General features: G+C 36.1%; 1 protein-coding gene across 2 annotated transcripts in view; it reads left to right on the top strand.

Moving 5' to 3' along the window:
* The window catches only part of TMEM87B (transmembrane protein 87B), a 47,247-nt gene extending 26,424 nt beyond the window's left edge, over positions 1–20,823 (top strand). The window contains exons 11-19 of one of the 2 annotated variants that reach the window (XM_012742816.3): positions 2,433–2,504; positions 4,201–4,309; positions 4,394–4,452; positions 5,365–5,468; positions 5,983–6,056; positions 10,936–11,006; positions 13,132–13,184; positions 15,773–15,803; positions 16,948–20,823. In XM_012742816.3, the coding sequence (XP_012598270.1) occupies positions 2,433–2,504; positions 4,201–4,309; positions 4,394–4,452; positions 5,365–5,468; positions 5,983–6,056; positions 10,936–11,006; positions 13,132–13,184; positions 15,773–15,803; positions 16,948–17,007 (633 nt within the window). In that variant the 3' untranslated portion in view covers positions 17,008–20,823. The remainder of the gene's footprint in view (positions 1–2,432; positions 2,505–4,200; positions 4,310–4,393; positions 4,453–5,364; positions 5,469–5,982; positions 6,057–10,935; positions 11,007–13,131; positions 13,185–15,772; positions 15,804–16,947) is intronic. The other variant, XM_076000975.1, reaches the window with a different exon arrangement.
* The last annotated feature ends 3,115 nt before the right edge of the window (positions 20,824–23,938 follow it).

Raw genomic sequence — 23,938 nt, 5'->3', positions numbered from 1 at the left:
GGGGCTGAAGCCTCATTACAGCAGAAGTTTTAGGAGCATTGGGAACCGGATCCTTGAGGGTCGTCCTCTTTGATTCAGTGACTCAAGTTGAGCCTGAGAAATCCCTGTTTTTTCTCCTCCGTGGCAGCACTTATGGAAATGAGAGGAATTCTAGAGAAAATATGACATGGGTAGAGCAGAATGCAGGGGTATGTGTATCCCAGAACATATTATTTTTCCCTATTTCTATTACATCTATGTCCTCTTTGGAATACTTTCCTGTTAGATAGGTTTCATTTTTACCAAATTCTTTTTGTTTCCATTGTCTTTGTTACTTATGTCTTTTAGCTTTTTTACATAAGGGTTTTTTTTCTTGTTTACCTTGTATTTCTTTCCATTTTACCATCTGTCATATAGGAAGGCCCAGAGGGCTCAAATTTCCCTCTGTGTCTCTTCTCTATAAGGAAGGTCTCCCTTTCTGCAGGGATACTAGCAAATGTAGCACTGTTAATAGGCTTTTCTGAGTCCCTTGTGGGTTGTTTTATAAGCCTTGTCTACCTGTTCTTTAAATTCCCTATTTGAATTCGCAGTATACTTCCAAGTTAAAAATACAAACAAAAAACTTTAAATTTATTGTCTTTACTCTTCAAAACAGTGTTTCTCAATCTTGTTCAAGAAATGGAGATGCCTTGGAAAATCTAATTAAAGCTGTGGAGCCTCTTATTGCAGAATATAGACATACCTCACACGGAAGTTTGTTGGTTTTTTTTTTTAATTTTTTTTCAGACAGAGGGTCTCGCTATGTTGCCCAGGCTGGAATATAGTGGCATCACCATAGCTCATTGCACCGGAAACTCCTGGGCTCAAGTGATTCACCTGCCTCGGCCTCCTGAGTAGCTGAGACTACAGGCACATGCCACCGTGCCTGGCTAATTTTTTTTTTTTTTTGTAGAGATGGGGTCTCTCTTGTTGCCCAGGCAGACCTTGAACTCCTGGCCTCAAGTGATCCTTCTGCCTCCACCTCCCAAAGTGCTGAGATGACAGGCATGAACAAGCACACTTGGCCAGCACTGGAGTTTTGTATACAGTGAGGCAGTTAAAAACCTCCTAAATTATATCCATGGACTCCTTCTAGGTGTTTGAGATCCTAATTAAGAAATAATAACTGATTTAAAGAGTTGTTTCTGACTAAATGTGCCTAAAAATGGTGTATACTTTGTTTATAGCTACTATTAATAGTTTAGAATCTAAGTTTATTGAATAAAATGATAGTTAAATCTTATCTTCTCAGAGTGATATAAATATCTTCCTCTAGTGGTTTTTTTGTATATTCTATGTTGAGAAACTTTTAAAGACATTCAGTTGCTAAAAACATGACGAGTATTCCTTAGTTCTGCTTGCGAACAGTGTTCTAGCAGAACACTAGCAGTTCTAAGAGAACTCACCCCCAAGGCCATAGGTCCTGCTCTGCTGCAGCTTCAGCGGGTCACTTGTCCTCACCTGTTTTGAGAATGGGCGGGAAGTGTAAACCTACCTGGAATTGGGATAGGCAGCATTGCAGTACAGAGGAACCGAGCTATTGGCCTCAGCATCACTATCTTTAGATTTTAGTCATTGTGCGTTTGGAAAATGGGCTTAAGATACCTATTCAATTTGGAATTGTCTTATTTCTAAAATTGTGTATGCTTGGAGCTTTAACAAGTTAGAGAGTATGTCCATTCAATTAATTGAGCTATAGATTGCTGATTTACAGACAATGTATTTCAAAGATTTCTTGTTCTTAACTATCCATATGGTAGTTCATTGGGAAAAATAGTAATGCAACTTGGCAGAAAATTCCAAAGAAAAGCTACTCTAAAGGCTCTAATCCACCTAGGTTTGAATAAGGGTAATTTATCTATCACCTTTACAGACCGCATTAACTTTGGTACATCCCAAAACATGAGCCATATTGGGGTAAGGAGATAAGGAAAACAAGATGAAAGATCTAGTTTGCTTAATTATTAATATTTATAATAAAAACATTTGAGGAAATAGTCAAAGAAATCCAGAAATTAAAGGGATCTTGGTTAGTGTTTCATGATGAAAGAAAGGAAATACAGTATCTGTTTCTGCTTGAACCTAAATTTGTGAAGTTTGCTTTCAGACTGCTGTTTAGTAACTTTCATTGCTAAATTGCAAAGTCTGTTTTCTCTGTATGAAAGTGGATTTCTGAATGATTACAAAGACAAGCACAAGTAGAACTAGATACATGTAAAATTGAGTGCTTTGGATAATGACCCTGCGTCCTTTGATTTTGGTGAACTTAGTATAGCTAATCCTATAAGAATCTAATTCTGAAGTAATAGAAAACAAATAACCTGACACAGTCAAAAGCCATAGCCTATAGCCTCTCCCCCTCTTTTTCTGCTTGCTTGTTTATTTTATTTTATTTCTTTGCTGTTTTGCTGCAGGCGAATGATTCTGATCTTGTTCTTCTGGCCAGCCTCCCTCTTTCTCTCCTTGACTCTGGCTTGTGCTGGTGGATATCCTTTTCCTACCGCAGCAGCTTGCTCATGTGATTCTCACTGTGGGATGATGAAGCCTGTTTGCTCTCTTACTAGTTTCCTTTCATGGGAGGAGTGATTTTAGCTTTACCTAAATTTAACAGTGTCTTGGTAAGTGGAGGCTTAGGCATTTAGAATTTGCTTTCGATCTTTTTATTCCCTGGCTTTTAAAAAACATTTTTGAATTATTAAACAATACTAGGATTTTTAACCTAGAAAACTGGTTTTAGTCCAGAATTTTAAAAAGTATTGGTTTTGATATGTTTAAGGAATAAAGTATACTTGCATTTTTAAAGTTCTGATAGTAGCCTTAATTGGTGAGGTTGTGTTACCCTAAAAATTGATTTTCTTTTGTAACTTATTGGTCATTTAGAAAGATTGAAAAGTAGCTTTAGTACTAAAGTGAAGTTTTTGATTAATGATGTATTTAGGGTTTTAAAAATTTACCACTTCCATTGTTTTGTTCAACTCCGTTATTTTCAGTGTTTGGTTCATAAGCAAAGCTTGTTGGTCTTCTCCAGAGGAAGGAATTCACATGTAAGAGCAGAGCAATCTAGCTTGAATTCTAGCTTCTCTGTTGAGGAGTCAGTGGAAAAGTCCCTTTCTGTTTCTTCCTACTTGACAGTGTTGAACTGTACCTGAGCCCCATGCTCCTGGAAAACAGCCAAGGTTAAGAAAACCCCCCCACCATTTGTGTGGCAGGAAAAGGCTTACTGCAAAGAACCCCTCTGCCATAGGACTTAATAAGACTGGAGGACCCCTTGTTTACCTATGACAAGGCCAGGCACAGACCCTCCAATTTCCCATTCTTTGCCTCATGAATGATTAGCTGAACTCTTTATACTCACTGGTCAATCTGGACAAAATACTTACTGGACCAGACTTTTAGCATTCTCTCTCCTTGCCCCAGGCCCTAAATTTTGACCCATCATCAGCCTGAGCTAGCACAGAGCCTTCCTTAAGGGCCCCTGCTGAGAGTCTGCCTGATTAGCGTGTCCGTCCCCCACACCTGCTTCTTTCTAGCCTTGCCTACTCCTTTCTATAAAAGAAAAACCCTTTTTTGCCTGACCTTTGAGACTCCTACAGATCTTATAGTTGTAGTATTCTCTCCATTGCAATAATCCTCCCGCATTGTAGTAAATCTTTCAAATAAGGTCTCTCCTTACCTGAGTCCAGATTTATTTGACATATTTTAGTTTTTTAATTTGTAAAATGGAATTGATAGATGACCTAACTTCTTAATTTTGATCAGAGCACAAAACGAGAATAGACTAAAAAGAATAAAATAAGAAAGAAACAGCTAGAAAAAGCACAAGGCAAATGGCATGTCATAATGTCAAGAGTGTCTGATTTGTGGGGGACTCAGATTTTGGTGTGTGCACTGCCGTATCCTGTGTTGCAGCAGTGTGGTATTGGAGGAGCACATCCTGGGTCTTGTTTATGTTTTTTCCCTTGAAATTTGTTTATATAGTCAGACAGTGGTAACTGATAAGACAAAAATCTGTGGTAAAAGTCAGTATCAGATTGTACAATATTGGCTAAGATAACATTTTCTGTGTTTTTATCAGCTTCAAATTTTAGGAACTATATTCAGTATTGATTTTAGAAATGTAGAAGATTCTTTTTTTAAATGTATCTAGTACTGTTGGAAATGTTTTTCCTTAATTCTTTTCACATTTTTATAAGTTTGGCACAAACCATGAAGACTCTAAGGCTAAGAAAGAACACAGTAAAATTTTCATTATATAGGCACTTCACAAATACTCTGATCTTTGCTGTGCTAGGTAAGCTATTTAATTTTTCTTATTATAATAAATTATCTTAGTATTGTATGTTCCTTCAAAGGTGACTTTGTATGTGTGTTTCAGCTTCCGTAGTGTTTATGGTATGGACAACTAAGACATTTAGAATTGCAAAATGCCAATCTGTAAGTATAATCTTCCTATTTAAACAGTTGTCATTTTTAATTATAGTATTTTATTTTGTGGAATTTTGAAGAATTTAGTTTATGCTTATAAATAGAGGTAATTTTAGTGGAGATTTTCTATTTACTTTGAACTATTTTTTTATAGAATTATAAAAATGTTTGCCTCCTTGAAATGAATTTGTAAAAATTCCGCCTACATCTCCTTTTCCTATTCTGCCCTTTTCTCAACTTCTTTTATATATTTTGAGAAAGAATTCTCTTCCTGTATAGTTTAAAGTAACAGGAAGTCTTTTTTTTTTCTCCTGCACATCTTGAAATTGAGTGGTTTTGTATCTAAATGGAACTGGAAACCCTAAGTGTGGCATCCTAGGATGGTATCCTCAGTACAGACATGCAGGAGATGTTCTCCGTGGGTCCTCTAGTTGAAAGAAGGTATATTTTGTAGACTTAGAATATAAAAGGCCTTCTTTGGGGTTTATTTTTTTCTTTTTGAGATTTGGAGGTAGTCTCTAATTCTATGTAAATGATCACAAGGAGCCCTTTGAAAATCCTGAGTTTCTGTTGCCTTAGAGGTAATTTACTGAGAAGAGGCTGAACCTTCTGAAATTTGTGTTTTCTCACCTTGAAGTTTTTTTCCACTTGAAGTTCTAAGTATATGTTTTGGATTTTTTATTTTGTAAATCTTTCTGTTAACCCTAACATTTTAGGAAGGGAAATGTCTATAATGTTAAACAGCCCTTTAGAAACATTTCGAACAAAATAGGTTTCTTGAAAAAATATGTACTTATTTATTTGGAGGACTTATTGGTTGGAAAATTTTCATTAGTGCTTTTCAGTGTACACTATTTGAACGGGAAACCTGTATGTATATCAGAAAATTAACTTTTTGTGTTTGAATTGTCCTTATTTTAGGATTGGATGGAACGCTGGGTTGAAGATGCATTTTGGAGCTTCCTCTTTTCACTTATCCTTATTGTAATAATGTTTTTGTGGAGGCCATCAGCAAACAATCAGAGGTATATAACGTAGGAAAATTCAAGTTGGCAAGCATTTATTTGTTAATTCACCTTCTATAGTGTCAAAAACATATATATGGCAACTGTGGGGACATAGTCCTTACTTTTAAGAAGCAATACAGTCGAGTAAGGAAACAAGCAGAACACTATGCAAGATAGTGAAAAAAGAGGTGTATAAACTTACCCAGAGAAAGATGGACAAGGGATGAGGAAGACTCCATGAAACAGCAGCATTTATGTTATACCTTGAGGAAGGGAGTAGGACAGTGAAAGACTGAGCTGGTAAAGAATGTGAATGTACATTTTCTGGGGTGGTGGGAACAACAGAGTATACTTTGAAGGTCAGCAAGGCATACAGATTGGTTAATACTATGTATTTACATTGGAGGGAGATAAATCTGGAAAGGAAGGGCGGCGGTACCGAAATGGTAAAAGGCCATGTAAATCCAGATAGTAAGCTGAAAATTGAATAAGTTTAAACATGCTAGTAAAACTACTTTTTTTTTTAATATAGATACGCTTTCATGCCCTTAATAGATGATTCTGATGATGAAATTGAAGAATTCATGGTAACATCTGAAAATTTAAGTGAGTGATATATTTTCTTTTTAAGTGGCAATTGTACATATTGTAACAGATATATTGTACTTTTAGTTGTGCTACAAAGTTATAGATACTGTTTTTTTCTATAAAATATTTTAAAAGCTTATCTTCATAAACCTCTATTATGATAGTAATAAGAAGAATAGTAAATGATGAAATTTTCAGGAGAATTAATGTAGTTTGAACTTTTGTTACTTGTTTGAGCTTTTGCTACTCATTTGTTCTTAAAGTATTAAAGTAGGTACACTGTTTTTCACAGGAATGTTTTGATATACACAGTTCTTAGCTCCTGAATAATATTCATCTTTTTTTTTTCTTTTGAGAAAAAGTCTCACTCTGTCGCCTGGGTTAGAGTGCCGTGGCGTCAGCCTAGCTCACATCAACCTCCAACTCCTGGGCTCAAGCGATCCTCCTGCCTCAGCCTCCTGAGTAGCCAGGACTACAGGCATCGCCACCATGCCCAGCTAATTTTTTCTATATATTTTTAGTTGGCCAACTAATTTCTTTCTATTTTTAGTAGAGACAGGGTCTCGCTGTTGCTCAGGCTGGTTTTGAATTCCTGACCTTGAGAGATCCATCTGCCTCGGCCTCCCAGAGTGCTGGGATTACAGGCGTGAGCCACTGTGTCCGGCCAATATTCATCTTCTTAATGATGATGACTTAGTTTCTTGAGTTGCCTCTTCTTTTTTAAAAGTATGCACGTCTATAATTTCTGGTTATGCCCAGAGCATTTCTAATAATGGTTTCAGTGCTATTTTCATTCTTTCTGTTAATTTATATATAACATTTTATCATTTTACTAATTTTATCATAATATTCTAATTAAGCATTTGGTATGGCAACATCAATAAGTAAGATGTTGAGGATAATTTTATTTTTGTTTCATTTTGCCTTCTCTTATTTTAGTTTCTCTCATTAGTAAGTAACACTCTTTTTCACAATTTTTTTTGTTTTCTAATTATGTAAAATACTGTGAAAGTTTTATAGTCTACAATCAGCAAAAATTGCAACATAATCAATGTGTCTTCAGTGTCCCCACCTCCTTTTACCTCTTCTCATCTTACTCGCATCTACAACTAATTCTTTTCATGTTTTTTCTGATTCTTCTATTCAGAAAAGAAACCTGAAAAACGTATTCACAGCTAAGATTTTAAAATTCAGTGTGTTGAGGTTCGGCTTCCAGTAATGATGGGTTCAGTTGTATTGGACTGATCTTCCTGCTAATAGCCAGTATAAATACAGGACAGCATACTGGAAAAAAGAAAACTATGTGAAAACACTGGAGAGCAACAACAAAAACGTAGGCAGAAACCAGAGAGTATTTGACAGTTGCAGGAAGGGAACCACGCTCGTCTTCGGTTCTGTACTTACAGAGCCTTTGGCCTAAGTGTGTTTTCAGTCGGTGTGACAGTGCAGTGACTAGGACTTATGGAGATAGTGCATCTTTACTGTTGTAAGGAGTCAGAGGGTAGAGTTTGGGGCTGCAAGAATGCCTGGAAATTGAGAAGAGAAATTTAGGAAGGAGAGAGCCACAAAAGGGAAACTCCAGAATATATATAAAGTCTCTCATATCTTAGCTGATGCCTGAGCTGGACATGAGCAAAATGAGATTTCCAAGAAGCCAAGGGGAAAACAATAGTCACTAGGCTAAAAAGCAGAACAGAGATTAAATAGTTGCCTATGTAGAGTTTGAAATTCAAGTCTCAGCAAGTTAAAAGGGCATAGGTAAACATCTTGGGCTTTCCATGGAAACTCCAAAAGGGCCACTTCTTAGTAGCGAAGACAACATTCTAGGACCACTGCGATTCATCATAGAATGAAAGCTTAGCTGAAACAAAGACATTCTAATAAAATCGAAAAGCAAGCCTCTACAAGATCAAGGTGATCCATCCATAATTTAAATGCCTATTAGAACTAAATGCAGTACTCCTCAGAGGAATAGAATCCAGAGTCTGTATGGTACTATCTTCATTGTCCATTACACAATAATAAATGACTAGACATAGAAAGAAACTGGAAACTATGATTCATAGTTAATGGAAAAATCAGTCAATAGAGATCTAGAGGTGACCCAAATGTTACAACAAGTAAAAATGATTTAAAAAAATGATTATTAATATGTTAAAGAATCTACAGGAAAAGATTGGTAAAGATAAGGAAAATTTCAGGAGAGATATGGAAACTATTAAAAAATGAAATACTAAAACTAAAAAACAATATGTGAAATAAATTCATTCGATCAGATTAATAGTAGATAAATAGATTGGCTACAACAGAATAAAAATGAACACTTGGAGACAAATCAAAAAGTTTTACAAACTGAAAACTAGAAACAAAAGATTGGAAACAAAGTAAATATAACTTCAGTTACCTGTGGGACAATATTAAATAATCTAACATATGCATAATTAAGCTCCAGAAGAAGAGGGAATGGGAAATAAGAAAATATTTGCAAAAATATGGGCTAAACAATTTCCAAAATTGATCAAGAACACCACCCCACAGATCAAAGAATCTCAGTGGATCCAAAACAGAAATACAAAGCAAGGCACACTTAAGACATCATAGTCAATCTCCTGAAACCCAAAGACAAAGAAAGATTTAAAAAAGAAGTCAGAGAAGGAAGATACATTAGACTTAGGAGACCAATGACAGCAGATTTTTCAGAAGCAGTGGAGTCCTGAAGATAATGGAATGATATTTTTAAAGTATTAAAAGAAAAAAACTTATCTACCTGGACTTCGGTATCCAGCAAAACTATTTCTCAAAAATGAAGGTGAAATAAAGAGATTTTCAGGCAGACCAAAGCTCCGAGGATTGGTCATTAGCAGACCTGGAATAGGAAAATGCTAACAGAAATTCTTTAGACTGAAGAGAAATGCTATCTAGTTTGAAATCCAGCTATAAAGGAAGCTGAAGGAGGAGCACTGAAAATTGTACATAATGGGTAAATATAAAAGACTTTGGATGAGGTAATTTCTTAGGTTGGACACAAAATGTAGTAACCATTAAAAAAATAAGTAAATTTCATCAAAATTAAATACATACTCATGAAGAGAAATTTAAGAAAATAAAAAGGCTAGCCACAGCATCGGATAAAATATTCTCAGTAGACATGTCTGACAAAGGACTTATGTCCAGAATGTAAGTGGAATTCCTATAAATCAGTAAAAGATAACCCACATTGTAAAAAATAAACAGAAGACTTTATAGACACTTCACCAAAGAAACCATAGGGACGACCTATAAGCACATTAATACGTGCTCAATGTAACTGGTCATCAAGGAAACGCAAATTAAGACCATAGTGAGATCACGAGTACACATCCGCTAGAAGGGTTAAAATTTAAAAGGCTGATAGCATGAAATGTTGGAGAGGATGTGAAACAGCTGGGTTTCTCATACACTATTGGAAGGAATGTAAAGTAGTAAGACCTGTTTAGAACACAGTTTGACAATTTCTTAAAAAGCTAAATATATACCTACCATACAATCCAATCATCCCACTCCATGGTTTTCACTCTGAAGAAATGAAGCAGATGATCACAGACCTAATGTTTACAGCATCTTTATTCTTAATAGTCCAAAACTGGGAGTAATACACATGTCCAGCAACAGGTGAAAAGATAAATTGTGGTATAGCTATGCACCAAAATACTTTTCAGTCATACAAAGTAACCAAGACTCTACAACGTGAATAAATCTCAAAAATTTTATGTTGTATTCCACAAGTATGTGGGATCCATATATTATGGTTCTGTAAATGATGTACTAGAACAGGCAAAAAGCTATGATGATTATCTAAATCAGAATAGTGGTTGCTTCTGGTAGGGTGGGGATTGACTGGAAAAGGAATTTAAAGAACCTTCTGTGATGATGGAAATGTTAACTATCTTGATTGGGATGGGAGTTACACTATATGTACACACTAATGTATATATTTGTCACTTAAAATTTGTATATACTTACTGTATATAAGTATTATTTTTAAAAATCAGTATATTGTCTCTCTAAGAGAAATGTTGGGATTTCAAATGCCTCATAGAAACATTTTTAGATTGAACAACCTCATTTTGGTTTATTATTATATCAACTTATGCTATAATTATCCTAGATTATGGAGAAGCAATATTTGCAAATTAGTGTAATAACAAAAGTGATTACATCCTGGGCATAATGTGTCAGGCACTTTATATTTGCTAACTTGTTTAATGCTCACCAGAACTCTAGGAGATAGATAATATTATTATCCCCATTTTATAGTTAGAAACACTGAGTGGAAAGTTAATTGCTTTGCCTGAGATTCCAAGTGATGAGGCAGTACCATTCCAGAATGTAAGCTCTTAACCTTTGCTCCACTGAAACTGCCAACATACAGAAGAACCTGTGTCAAATATAAAGAAAGTCATTTTCTTCCTTATTTATACTGTAAACACATTTCAACAATTTATACATCAAGGAGGTGAAAGCATACCCAAAGATGTGTTTTATTCTTAAAGATGATACTATGAATCCTAAAGATTTTTAAGTCCATGAACTTTAAAATTATTTTGAAACTAAAGAAATATGTATGTGTGTATGTTTGTTTGTTCAAACTCCCCTAAAACTAGGATTCGAACTAGCAGCTTGAAACCCTGGTTGTTCTGACAAACAGTTGTTAAAATCTATTAATGTTTTCCAAACCTCATTTCTGTGTTTTCAAATGGCAGAGACAGCACCCTGCCCAAAGTTTCCACTATTAACTCTCCTTTAGAAATATAGTATTTCTTCTTATTGTGTTTATTAAATGTGGTTGTTAAATTTCTAAAGGGAAATGTTATTTTATAATTTTTTATATGTAAACGTCTAATGTTTCTCATTGTAGCTGAAGGAATAAAATTAAGAGTCTCAAAATCAGTTTCCAATGGAACAGCTAAACCTACTTCTGATAACTTTGTGAGTATAGTGTGTATTTAATAGAATCTTAGTGTTTAATACTTTAGAAGTCTATGAGTGTCATATTCATTGACTGTCAGGAGAACAGTTTTTAATTAAGGTCTTTTTGTCATAAAAATAACTGTTACCAAGTAGTGAAAGTAGTTAAGTACCATAACTGTAGTATATTTGTTAAAGATTCTCACTTCTTTTTTTTTTTTTTTTTTTACACCCACTGCTACAGTAGATTCTCACTTCTTAACTGCTGTTCTTAGACCAGCAGTGTGAGCATCTTCTGGGGACTTGTTAGAAATGGAGAATCTGAGTCTGCTTTGAAAGATTCCATAGATGATTCATATGTTCATTAAAAGATTGAGAATCTTTGTAATAATAAAAGCTTCTGTTAACTTTTCAGCATATTAAAGTGATTTTGAAACCATTTTATTCTATTTTATTTTTTTTGGAGACAGGGTCTTACTCTGTCACCTAGGCTAGAGTGCAGTGGCATAATCCTTGCTCACTGCAGCCTCCAACTCCTGGGTTCGAGCCATCCTCCTGCCTCAGCCTCCTGAGTAGCTGGGACTACAGGCGCATGCCACCATGCCCGGCTAATTTTTCTTAGTTTTTATAGAGATGAGGTCTCACTATGTTGCCCAGGCTGGTTTCGAACGCTTGGGCTCAAGTGATCCTCCTACCTCAGTCTCCCAAAGTGCTGGGGTTGGGTGTGAGCCACACACCCAACCCTTCATACCATTTTAAATAACATTTGGTATCTGTTGGGAAGAGGACTTATGTGTTACCTATGCAGTTATCAAAATTTAACAGATTTTTTTTTGAATCATGGAATCTTGAATAAAATGATAAAATATCAAGCAGAGATGATTTTTAAAATATGCATACATATTATTTATGCATAAAAGTGACAATTATGAAGAAAATGGAAATGTCTATTGTACAGTTTTATACTTTGCTTTCCTATAATTACATATGCTATGATTAAATTAAACACTGTGTAAAAATTTAGGTATGCATATATAAGTTCTACCAGGACAGATGATATATGAAAACATTTTTATCTGTTGGATTGGGTAAATTCTCTAATTTTTATTTTTGATAAGGCAATAATTCTTTAAAATGTGTTCTTTGAGCAGTTTTATGGTACTCTAATTAAACTGTTAAAAAGTTACAACAATTTAATCATCTGGTGGTAGAGCTATTACACTTTCAGTTTGCTAGGTATTTTCCTGTTATTTTACAGGAAAGCTCAGTTTATTTTAAAGCTCAGTATTTACAGATATGTCAAGGGAATACTTTTTCATGTCTCTAAAGTAAATGCAGTCAGCTTTTGATCAGAAATTAGGAATCTTATCTCATTGATTTATTTCTACCTGAGACCCACTCAGAGAATTGGGGTTCCTTTTAATACTGACTTAGTTGCTTTGTTTCTCTCTAGATAAGCAAAATGTAATTAATACTAGAACCAGACCATTCCATTTAGCCAGGTAGACAAGAAAGAAAATTTTTTATTTATTTTACATTATAAACCAAAATATCAGTCTATCTTTTATTTTTCTTTCTCCCAGTGAAATAACTATTATTAGGTTTTCTGTTAGAAACAGGTTAAGTGTTAGATAGATACTCCAACTGACCCACTTCCCTCTTTTTGTCTCGTAAAGGAAGGTAAAAGTAAACACAAGTGATACAAATAAATAGGCTTTTCTAAAGTTAGAGTATTTATACCATCATGTTTTTCTGTTGAAAAGTTATAAACTCATGATATAAAAACTTGAACAAATTAGGAGGCATAATGAGTACGAGAAAGCAAAAAATCAAATCAATATTCTTGCTATTTTCTATTGTATAAATCAACTCTTCGTTGTTTCTTGGGGCAAAAAATAACACCTATACAATCTAACTAAAACCAAGAGGAAGTGCAAAAGTCTGAAATCCAATTTGTTTGCCTATTTAAAAAACATTGGCATAATTTCTGTGGGCAATAAGTGCCAACTTCCTAGGATATTTGTAGAAACTAAAAGAATGTCAAGTATTTAAATTTAAATACTTAAATTTTACATACATTCTGTTGAAAAATTCTGCTTTCAGGTGATATCAAGCAAATACTAAATAGAAACATTTATGTCTACAGGATGAAGATTTGAAGTGGGTGGAAGAAAATATTCCCTCTTCATTCACAGATGTGTAAGTATCCTCTGTTAAAGTTTAAATCTAAATTTTAGGCTATAGTTTTAAAAGGATAGTTTTGTTGTGTGCTTTTCAAACCTCACACTTCTATATGTTTTTATAGGCCCCCATCACCAGGGTTTGATTTTGTCCATGCTTTTTCTGAATCCTCCTGCACTCTACTATTTTTCACACAGTCTCTCAACCCTCTCTTTCCCCACTCTGCACCCAGAGCTTACAGTGCCAGCAAGAAATCTGTTGGAATTTGGTGTTTATTTCTCTGCTTACATGCAATTTCAAGTTTGTGGCGTTTTTCTCGTAATGCTAAAGATATGGGTCTTGTGTGGTTTTGTTTGCAGTCCTTAGTAATTTTATGGTTTTTTGAGCAAGGATATGTGGAGAGATTCAAATTAAGTGGCCACCATTATTTTCCAGATTTGGAAACTCATGACTAAGTATTTTAGAAGGAAATCATTTAAGCAGGCTCACCCTGTACTGTGCCACCACTTTTTGGTGGAAAGCAATAAGGCTCCTGGGTGGTTCTCTTTGTATGTGAGAAAGTCATCATTCTGTACTCTTTCTTTCTGTGTTTAGAAATATCTGTGTTTAGAAATTCCTTTGATATATAGAAGATTAAAATGTTTTGATATTCTCATGAACCATTTATATGAAATGAGTATAGTAGTATAATCCAAGATAGTCTCCAAAATTTTAGATTCTTGGGAACCCTTGTGTGTTCACTTGAGAAAACTTTAATATAAAAAATTTAGCACAGTGCTATCCACAATTGACATACAAGTTAAGTAGCAAGTTTAGTATTTAGACTTCATATGCAGAGAAAAATATTCATACTTCTATGAAAATGGAACAAAAACTTTGTAAGACTGAGGACAATTTAAACAGATCATGAATAACCATCTGATATAGTGTATTATGAGATATTCTGTGCTATTCACTGTGAATTTCCTCATCTCTGATAAACCAGATTAGCACAGCTCACCTCCCTTTTCAATGCCCTGAATAGGTCTTTATAAGATTTAAGTGGTTATTAACCTCACAGCAGGAATCATTGTTGCTAAGGCTAGTGCTTTTTTCTAACCAAGGTGCCAAGCACCTAGCAGACTGTCTTCTGGGCCTCTAAGGTTCACCTTTCCCCTAACGTTGTCTTCTCCTCAGATTTTCCTTGATAATGTCATTCCACACATCCGCCTTGATGACTTTCTCACATCTAGTTAGTCTCACAGCTCTCTTTCTTCTGCCTTTACCATGGACTGCACTGTAATAGCATCCTCTGGAGTTGTGCATGCTCTATGTTGTTTCTGTGACTTTCATGTTGTAATTTTGGTAGGTGGACTTTTCCTTCAGGCTCTTTCCCTCAAAGCTCTATTGCACATTGAGGCTAGATTAAGCTTACTGAATACTTTCTTTTTTAATCTATATTATCTTTCCTGAGGAGCAAAGGTTAAGTTGTCTGTCTGTTTCTCTCTCTCTCTCTCTCTTTCTCTCTCTAATACCTTTCACTGGTAGACATCCAGGCACTGATGATAATTACACAAGAGTTAGGCAAATACTTGATTCTATAAATAAATATCAGTTGTGTTTGGAATAACTCATTTGTATGTTTTTAGTCATTGATATTTCTCCAACATCTTAGGCTTTAGGATTGCTAAACTTGCTGTTTTTGTTGTTTTCATTTTGAAGTTTATTGAAATCTTTCAGTTAACTTTTTTTTTTTCTTTTTTCTTTTTTTTTTTTTTTTTGAGACAGAGTCTCACTTTGTTGCCCAGGCTAGAGTGAGTGCCGTGGCGTCAGCCTGGCTCACAGCAACCTCAATCTCCGGGGCTCAGTGATCCTACTGCCTCAGCCTCCCGAGTAGCTGGGACTACAGGCATGCGCCACCATGCCCGGCTAATTTTTTGTATATATATTTTTAGTTGGTCAATTAATTTATTTCTATTTTTGGTAGAGACGGGGTTTTGCTCAGGCTGGTTTCGAACTCCTGACCTTGAGCAATCCGCCCGCCTCGGCCTCCCAAAGTGCTAGGATTACAGGCGTGAGCCACCACGCCCGGCCTTTCAGTTAACTTTTAACTGAGCATTTTTTGAAGCAACACATATTCTGGAAAATGCACAAATCCTAAGTATATGGGTCAGTAAAATTTTTTTAATGAGCACATTTGTATAATCAGCCCCCAGATCAAAAAACAGAATATTGCTAGTACCCTAAAAACTCCATTTCCCTTCTAAATCAGGAGCTCACTTTCCCAGAGGTCCTGCTGTCCTGACATCTATAACTGTAGATTACTTGTGTGAATTTTTAAAATTTTATCACTTAACAGATTATCCATTTGCTTTTCTGCATTATATTCCATGTGTGAATACACTACAATTTACCCAATTCTGTTATTTTGAGTTTAGAGCCATTGAGAATACCACTACTGTGAAAATTATTTTCCATGTCATCGTGCCTAGGTGCTCCCTTGTCTCAGCTGTTTGTCTCCAGGGAGGAGAATTGGTGGGCCATAGAATACGCCTATGTTAAGTTTTTGTGGGTATGCTGGCCTTACTTTTAATAACATTATCACAACTCCCCCCCTTTTATTTCAGAGCTCTTCCAGTGTTAGTGGATTCCGATGAGGTAAAATATATATTTTGCTTGTTTCCTCTGAGCTATTTTCACAAAGTAGAAATGTATTTCAGAAAGAGATTCCAAAAGTTACTCTTTAAAATGATTATAAATTGAGCAGATGGAAAGATACTATGAATTGATTTGTGGGTAAAGTTTGAAGGATTTATGGGTAAAGTTCTTGTTTCAAACAAGAGCAAGATCAGTGCTTATTGGTATGAAAGAAGGGAGGTATTGTTTTGATTTGCTAAGATCTTGTATATAGATAAGAGTTTAGAAGATTTTAAGATAGTGGTTTCTCTAAATTAATCTCTGATACTTGTAGATGTTTCACTGGAGTATTTAAAGTTTCTATCTCATTTTCATTTACTAAGCAGGAAATTTGAATAGAGGATATGGATTTAGGAAAGTTTTTTGGGGAAAAATTATTTATGGATTCTGGACATTAAAGCATGGCCCAAGGCAGGAAGAAGTCTGAAGTGTAAGAATTAAAGGACGGACATTAGATTATATAAAGGAACAGTAGACAGAAATTTGTGGTAGTTAAGTAGTAATTTATGTAGTGGCTGTAGAACATGAGAGGAGGAGCCAGAACTCTATTTGTTGAAAGATCAGAGAAATGATTTTGGCATCAGTGTGTTGATTTGACTGCAGCAGGATGGGAGTGTTTGAGAAGGCCTTACAGTTAAATTTCAAAATGTTTAACAGTTAAATTTCAAAACGTATAACTCCACAGAAAGTTGTACCATAGAATTACTTTTAAAGGGGTGTTTAAGGTATTTATTTAGTAAATAATTCATGTATAATTTTAAAAATACATTAATTCAGTTGAGTGAGGCAGATCGCTCAATGAGCTATGCCTAAGCAATCCATTTGTGCTCCATTCCTGCTCTCCCTGGAGATTTTGAACTCGACATGTTTTCTAGCTAGCAGGAAGTTAGTAGTTTTCTTCTCAGCAGATAATTGACTATGCATTATTAAAGGGGATGGATTATGTGGTTTTTATTTTCTATATCTGATATTTCCATGTCTATCATGGATTGTGGCTGTTGAAAAGATTAAATTGTGACTATTGAAAGATTAGGACATTTTGTTACGGTTTTGGAAGCAGCATTAACATTTTGATACCTATCTTCTTTTTTTTTTCCTTCTTCAGGAAATCATGACCAGATCTGACATGGCTGAAAAAATGTTCTCTTCAGAAAAGATAATGTGATTGGAACCCATGTGAATGAAACCTAGTTATCCACGAAGGACTATCCTTCTTTAAGACTGAAGGAGGGCTTTGTTTTGATATAGCATAATGTTTTTCTTGTATTATTTTGGAAATCTGTGTGTTAAAATGAAGAATTCAGGTGATAGGAGGGTTCTGTAACCCTTTTATAGCTGACTCTTGAATGTCAGTTGAATGTTCATTAAATTTCCTGGAATTGGAAATAATCTTAGAGAAGTATTATGATAAAGGTATCTGCACTAATTAGCCTTTGGCTGATGGGTGTTAGTCATGTGGATTTTGGTTCCTTCTCCTTTCTTAAAAAAATTTTTGTATCACAATGACTGCCACACTAGAAAAAAAATTTTTCTTTTTTGGGGCCATGGTGTTTTAATATGAAAATGGAGTAAAAACTTCAAAAACAAAACAATCCTTTCTAATTTAATGAAAACTGTTATTTTTTGTTGTTTTCTGTGCGTGAGTTATATGCAACTTGAAAAACAGTTCCCGCGGCTTCCAAAGTGAAGAGATGTGTGAGTTACATATGCTTCAGGAGGCCCCGGGCTCAAAACTAGCATGAGTTAAATACAACTTACATGGCAGTTAATATGTTAAACAGTCCTGCTATTTCCACCCATCTTGAGATAGATAATGTGATTCTTCTGAAGTGTAGTGTATCAGTGTCTCCATGTCTTGAGTTTACTAGATGTTATAATAATTTTCTTTGACTTTTACATGGAAGTGGTTTGGTAGTAAGTAAAAACTTGGTTAACATTGGAACATAGGCATGTTTATATGTTTAATTTTATCTTCTTTTTTTTTTTGTCTGCACAAAGCCCTTGCTTGTAAGTATCACTGTGCACATCAAATCATGGAGTGAGGTCTTCTCTGAGCTCAGGGGAACACAGTGCACAGAGAGAAGTCTCTAGAGTCACGTCCAAAGGTTTGCTCTGCCATTGCCCCCTCACTCAGGCCATGTGTACATGTGCTGCTGCTGACTATGCCAGGGCAGGTGATGGACACCTGGCCACATGGCTCCCTTAGAGCACTTTCTGCCCGGCAAGCCCAAGGACCTTGGGGGAACTAGAACTGTACCTTTTACATAACCTTGACATATTCCGTTTCATAATAAAAACGTATGTTTATTGCAAGGTACATCACTGTTAATCTTGTAAGTAATTTCTTAACTGTCAACCATGTTTTATACCTTATTTTGTTACATTATACATTTGTAACATGTAATTTGAAATCTTTTACTGTCTTTTTTAAAAATGTGGAATGTTCTAAACGTGAAAGGCAATTGAATGTAGTATGATGAAATGTGAATGTTTTGCTGCTTTCATGACCAAAGATTCAGGGCTAGTGGATAATTAGAATAATAACTAAAGGCCAGGTGTAGTGGCTCACACCTGTAATCCCAGCTCTCTGGGAGGCTGAGCTGGGAGGATTGTTTGAGCTTAGGAGTTTGAGACCAGCGTGAGCAAATGCAAGACCCCATCTCTACCAAAAAAAACCACAGAAAACAAAAATTAGCTAGCTGTGTTGGTGCACACAGGTAGTCCCAGCTACTGGGGAGGCTGAGGCAGGAGGATGGCTTGAGCCCAGGAATTTGAGGTTGCTGTGAGCTACGATGATGCGATGCCACTCTAGCTGGGGCAGTCGTAAGAGTCTGTCTCCAAAAAACAAACAAACAAACAAAAAACAAGAATAGTAATTAAAATTAGAGTGTTGTATGTCTTTTCTTTGGAGGAGTTCTAACCCTATGAATTGAGAATGACTTCAAAGAATTTTGATTAGGAAAACATTAACCAGTACAAACACTTAAATAAAACCTCTAATATTTTTCACCTTGAAGCCACAAAGCAGAATTTTCTTTTTCTTTCAAAAGTCAACCTTCTGAATTTATTTCTTGTTTACTCATTTCAGATATTAGGAAGATATATTTTTGGTAGTAATGTCTCTTGAAAGATGTTGGCAAATGTGTTTTCAGTAGTGAACATGTGGAATGTGAAGAGTGTTGGCAAACATTACTGAGAAGGCATGGTTTTCAAGATGCCATTGCTTTGGGACATCCTTCCTCGGAAAAGGATGTCTAATTTAACAGTTGTGGATTCCACTCCTTATTTCAGTTTCTGCCACAATAACAGACTCCCACCCGCCACATTTCCTAGCACTTAAGTTCATTCTGGTGTCGGTGTATTCTTAGACCCTTAGCCCAGTTATTTCAGAGCTGCCGGTGACCACTGCCTTCTTGTTGTTAAGCTTTTTATCTAATACTACATCCCCTAAAGTTTTGAGGCAGGTTGACACCCCACCCCCACACCCCCCCCACCCCCCCCACCCCGCTCATCATCTGGCTCTGTTTGAATTTCAAAATGCAGAATACTGGGCTTATAGCCAATAGGACCTACACATGTAGTGGGGTGGGAGTGGAGAGCTGATGGTAGGTGTGTTAAGGGAAACTGCCTCTGACGGAACCTCAATAGTGTTTATACAAACATGTCTTTCTGCAGCTGGGAAGATAAATGATGCTGCCTATGTAGGTCAGCCATAGGCTGCAATGCAAACTTTTTTCCCATCCAGAGAAAGCAGGATTCCCTCCTAATAATCTCATCAGAAGTGTTATTGCTAGAAGAGCATGTGCTGTGTCTGTCACTTTCGGTGATAATTGTGCCGTTTGTTGATGTTTGATGACCCAAATTGAGTATTTTTCTGGAGGGCCATCTTAGCCCCCTCTCATACACAGGAGGGGGTGCTGCAGGAAGGACACTGAGGACAAGTTACACCCAGGGACAGTGCACAGCTCATCGTCCCTGCTTCTGCATGAAGTTTCCAGAAACTGGTCATAGAGGCCTTTGAGCTGCTCACATCAGTTTTCTCTTAGGATGCCATCAGAATGGTCTCCCTGTTAACGAGGGGATCTGAAGATACGGGTTCAGTTTCATGTATTTCCAGGAACAATGCTTAAGTATTCTTTTTATGCAATTCATGTTAGGTTTAAATGATGTGTAAAATGTGCTTAAAAGGGAATTTTCATGATTTGAGTTAGATTAGTATTTAAACATCTGCTTTAAATGATAGTTAATTTAGTTTATTTCAAAAATAAGGAAAAATAGGTGAATGTTTAATTTTTTTAAACCTGAGAGATGATAGGATGTTCCCATACTCTTCTTGTAAAGAAAATCATTTTTTAACTCTTTCCCATAGAAAATACTGACTCTCCCCCTGTATTACGGTACAATGTTTACACTACCATATTGTCAAGACTGAAAATATAAAAAATGTACATATAAGGTTGATTTATATCTTCTCTTTTTAAAAAAGAGGGTTGAGTCTGTTGCACTAGATTATACACGATTAAAGTTGAGAGATGGCTTTGCTAGATTTATAAATCTGTAAATAATTTATAAGTCACTAGTTCTAGCACTTGTGTCTTTGTATGGCCAATAGCATGTAATAAGCAATACAAAACACCAAGCCTTAGAGAAGTTTAACATATTGGTTAAGGTTCTAAATGTATTAAATGTATATAAGTTACAAAGCTAGATTTTTAAGGAAGTGGACTTTATAACACCAGAGCTCAATACTGCATGAAGAAACATCTTTAGAACTAGGAAAACATTCACTTAATTGGGGAGAAAGTTTAGTGGTTTAAGAAGTTGTATTTTTCTATTTAAAAAGGTTAAATTATTGTATAATTTGGAAGAAGTTTTCTTCAAATGTGGGATATAACTATTTGAAGGATTTTTGTTTGAAAAATTTATGTATTTTTGTGCCTTAATATTTGTTCTTTTAATAAAAATGCTTTCTGAAATTTTGGATGATTGATTTTTGATAGTATTTATTATTGCTAGATTATGTGGAATCCAGTAGATGACAGGACACAAAATTCTTAAAAGAGTACATAATCAAACATGGAAAAGTGTTCAATCTCAGTAGTATAAAGAAATGCAAAATAAAAGCTAAGGGATATTTTTAAAAATCAAATTAACCTAAGTTTACATCCCTTTGTTTTCAAAGTCTGATGAAATGAACACACTCATTTAATGATGGTACTGTAATTGATTCAGTCTTTTGGAAGGTTCCAAAGTGTGTTTATAACCTTCGAATAATGTCAATTCTGGTGATGTTTTTACAAATGATTCAAAATATAGAATAAGGTTTCTGCACAAAAATCTTTATTACGGCATTATTTAAAGTAGAGGTAAAATTAAATGCCAACAATATAAATGTTAAGTGAATTATGGTTTAATCAGCTACTTTGAGATGCTGTACAGCCATTAAACTATTATGAAGGATTTATGATAGGAAAATGCAGGAATGAAGATGCAAAGGTACATATGTGAATGCTTAGCTGTGTAAAGGTAGAGAAAGGACTGAGTGGAAATCTGTCAAAGTGGCATGGTTAGCATTGATGCTCAGCGAGGCTGTGGTCACAACTTGATTCCAATCTTCCAGAAGGTCAAGACAACGCATGTATTTTTTGCTCACGTAACAGTTGTGGAGTGGGTGTGGAGGTGGGGAGGGCACCCTTCCTCCATGTGGTCCCTCAGAGACCTGAACTGTATTTCCATCTTGGCCTGCCATCTCCCTGGGGCCTGTCATCTGTACCCAGCCAAGCACAGCGGTAGAGGTTTGGGGGGCTAGAGCTGAAAGTGGTGCACATCTCTTCTGAGCATATTCCATGGGCAAAAACTTAGTCACATGGCCACACCAGACTGCCAGTTAGGCTGGGAAATGTCAGTAGCCATGTGCCCGCCTACTATTCTAGTTCTATGGAAAGTGGATTTGGGTGGACGACAACTGCCTCTGCCAGATTATTTTTGGGCAATGAACTATGGGAAGCGTAAAAACCTTTCTTCTGCCTTTCTGTTTTCCTAATTTACTAAGGTAAACGTATTGGAAAATAAATACGTAAAAAATGAGAGTGCCTTAATTAGGTGATATAATATTATTAATAGAAAATCTAGAGAAGTGTAGTCTCAGGTCACAGCTTAATCCATTAATAAAAAAGTCCATCCTGCCACAGTATTAATAGATGGAACATAGAGAGTTTTCTTCATGAACATTCTCCCAGCCTTCGGGGCTGAGGGGGACAAGATGGGTAGTCTCAGAGGAAAGCCTGGGGCTGCTGTAATGGCAGTGGTGACAATTTAGGGAGTGTTGGGAGTATTGCCAGTGCCAGGCTTTGTTAGCCACCATGTTCTCACAGCGGCCAATGAGGCAGGTGCTTTCCAAGGTGTATAGATAAAACTGAGCAAGAGGTTAAGCAACTTGCCAAAGTTCATCCTTCTGGCAAGTGGGAAGGCTGCTATAGTATAATACTGGCAGGAATCATCCTTGAAGGGTAGTCCTCTAAGTACTGGTGGGGGCGGGGGGGTGGGGTGGGAATTTCATTTAATAAAGCCATGTTTGCTTGCTAGAGGGTTAAGTAAGATAACGTATCTAAAGTGCCTGGTGCATGGGATCAGCCTTCAGAAGGCAGCTGAGGTTAATGAGAAAGATGCAGCAGTCAGCTGAAACAAACTGCATATGCAATTCAAACACTTTCTGAGCCTCTGCAGTGGCTCATGCCTGTAATCCCACTTGGGAGGCCGAGGCAGTAAGATCCTCACTTGAGCCCAGGAGTTTAAGACCAGAGTTTGAGACCAGCCTGGGTAACATGTGAGACCTAGTCTGCTATCCCTACAAAAAATAATTTACCCAGGTGTGTTGGCACGCTCCTGTAGTCTGAGCTATTCAGGAGGCTGAGGAAGGAGAATCCCGTGGGCCCAAAAGGTTGAGGCTCCAGTGAGCTATAATCATGCCACTGCACTCCAACCTGGGAAACAAAGCAAGACCCTGTCTCAAAGGAAAAAAAACAAAATAAAATTCAAACACATTATAAGATTGATTTGCTCGTCCGCAGGGCACGTTCTATGCCCCTTAAGTGATAGTGAATTGACAACTACATTCTATTGATAGAGGCCAGCCTGATACTGAATTCAGATGTAAATAATTTTGACAATATTTCCGTAGGATTGCCTTGGAGAAGTAATAAGAGGCTGCAATGAAAGTTTATGTACTCGGTGAGGGTAGGGGGAAAAAAAAAAGTTTATGTACAGGAAAAAAGCTGTCCAGCAGGTGGTGCCAAAGTAATGTCTCTGAAAGTTCTAATTCCTAATCTCAGCACTTTTTGTCTCTAATTGTTTTTTTTAATTTATAATCTCCCTTTTCTTACCAAATCTCTAAAAATTTTGGAGATAAAAGAAAAGAACTTTTAAAAAGTTTACATAGTATGCCACTGTCCTGGCAAAAGAGTTATCTTTGGTATATTTTTAGTTGTCCTCAGAATTAAAGCATTAAGGCTTGGAATCGGCCTCTGAGATCTCTTTACAGATGAGGAAGAGGACCAGCAACGTGTCACTGGCCACAGTTCCCTCAGGCCAGAGTTGAAGCCTGTTTCCTGGTTTGTTTTTCTACACTGTGACCCTCTGGGGTCAGAGGGAGAGCGATGTCACAGGGGGGTTGAACTACATACATATCAAAACTTGAAATGCATAGTCATAATTCTGATTCTCTCCTTAATTTGATAAGTGGAGATTTCCTTGCGGTATAATGCATTCCAGAGAGTTAGTAACAGTCTGTGTCTGCATTTTATTTCAGCACTACTGATAAAACTGAAAATAAAATATTCTATTTCATAACTTTATCTTCCTTTTATAAAAAAGAAAGTTTGGGCATTAATATATCCGCATCCAAAGAATTATGTTAGACATTTATAGTAAGAGGAGAATAAACAAGTTGGCCTTTTCACCTGCTATAAACTTGTTCTTTTAATAATGAATTTACTCTTATAAAATATAATTGTGGATTCCAGGTTCTGATAATGGAGAAATACCTTTTATTGGGCCAACCCTTCCCACAGATGACAACTCTGGACAAAATTATAGAA

Source organism: Microcebus murinus, chromosome 3 (genome assembly GCF_040939455.1).
Source record: "Microcebus murinus isolate Inina chromosome 3, M.murinus_Inina_mat1.0, whole genome shotgun sequence".
NCBI lineage: Eukaryota > Metazoa > Chordata > Mammalia > Primates > Cheirogaleidae > Microcebus > Microcebus murinus.
This window is presented reverse-complemented; position numbering and strand designations above follow the sequence as displayed.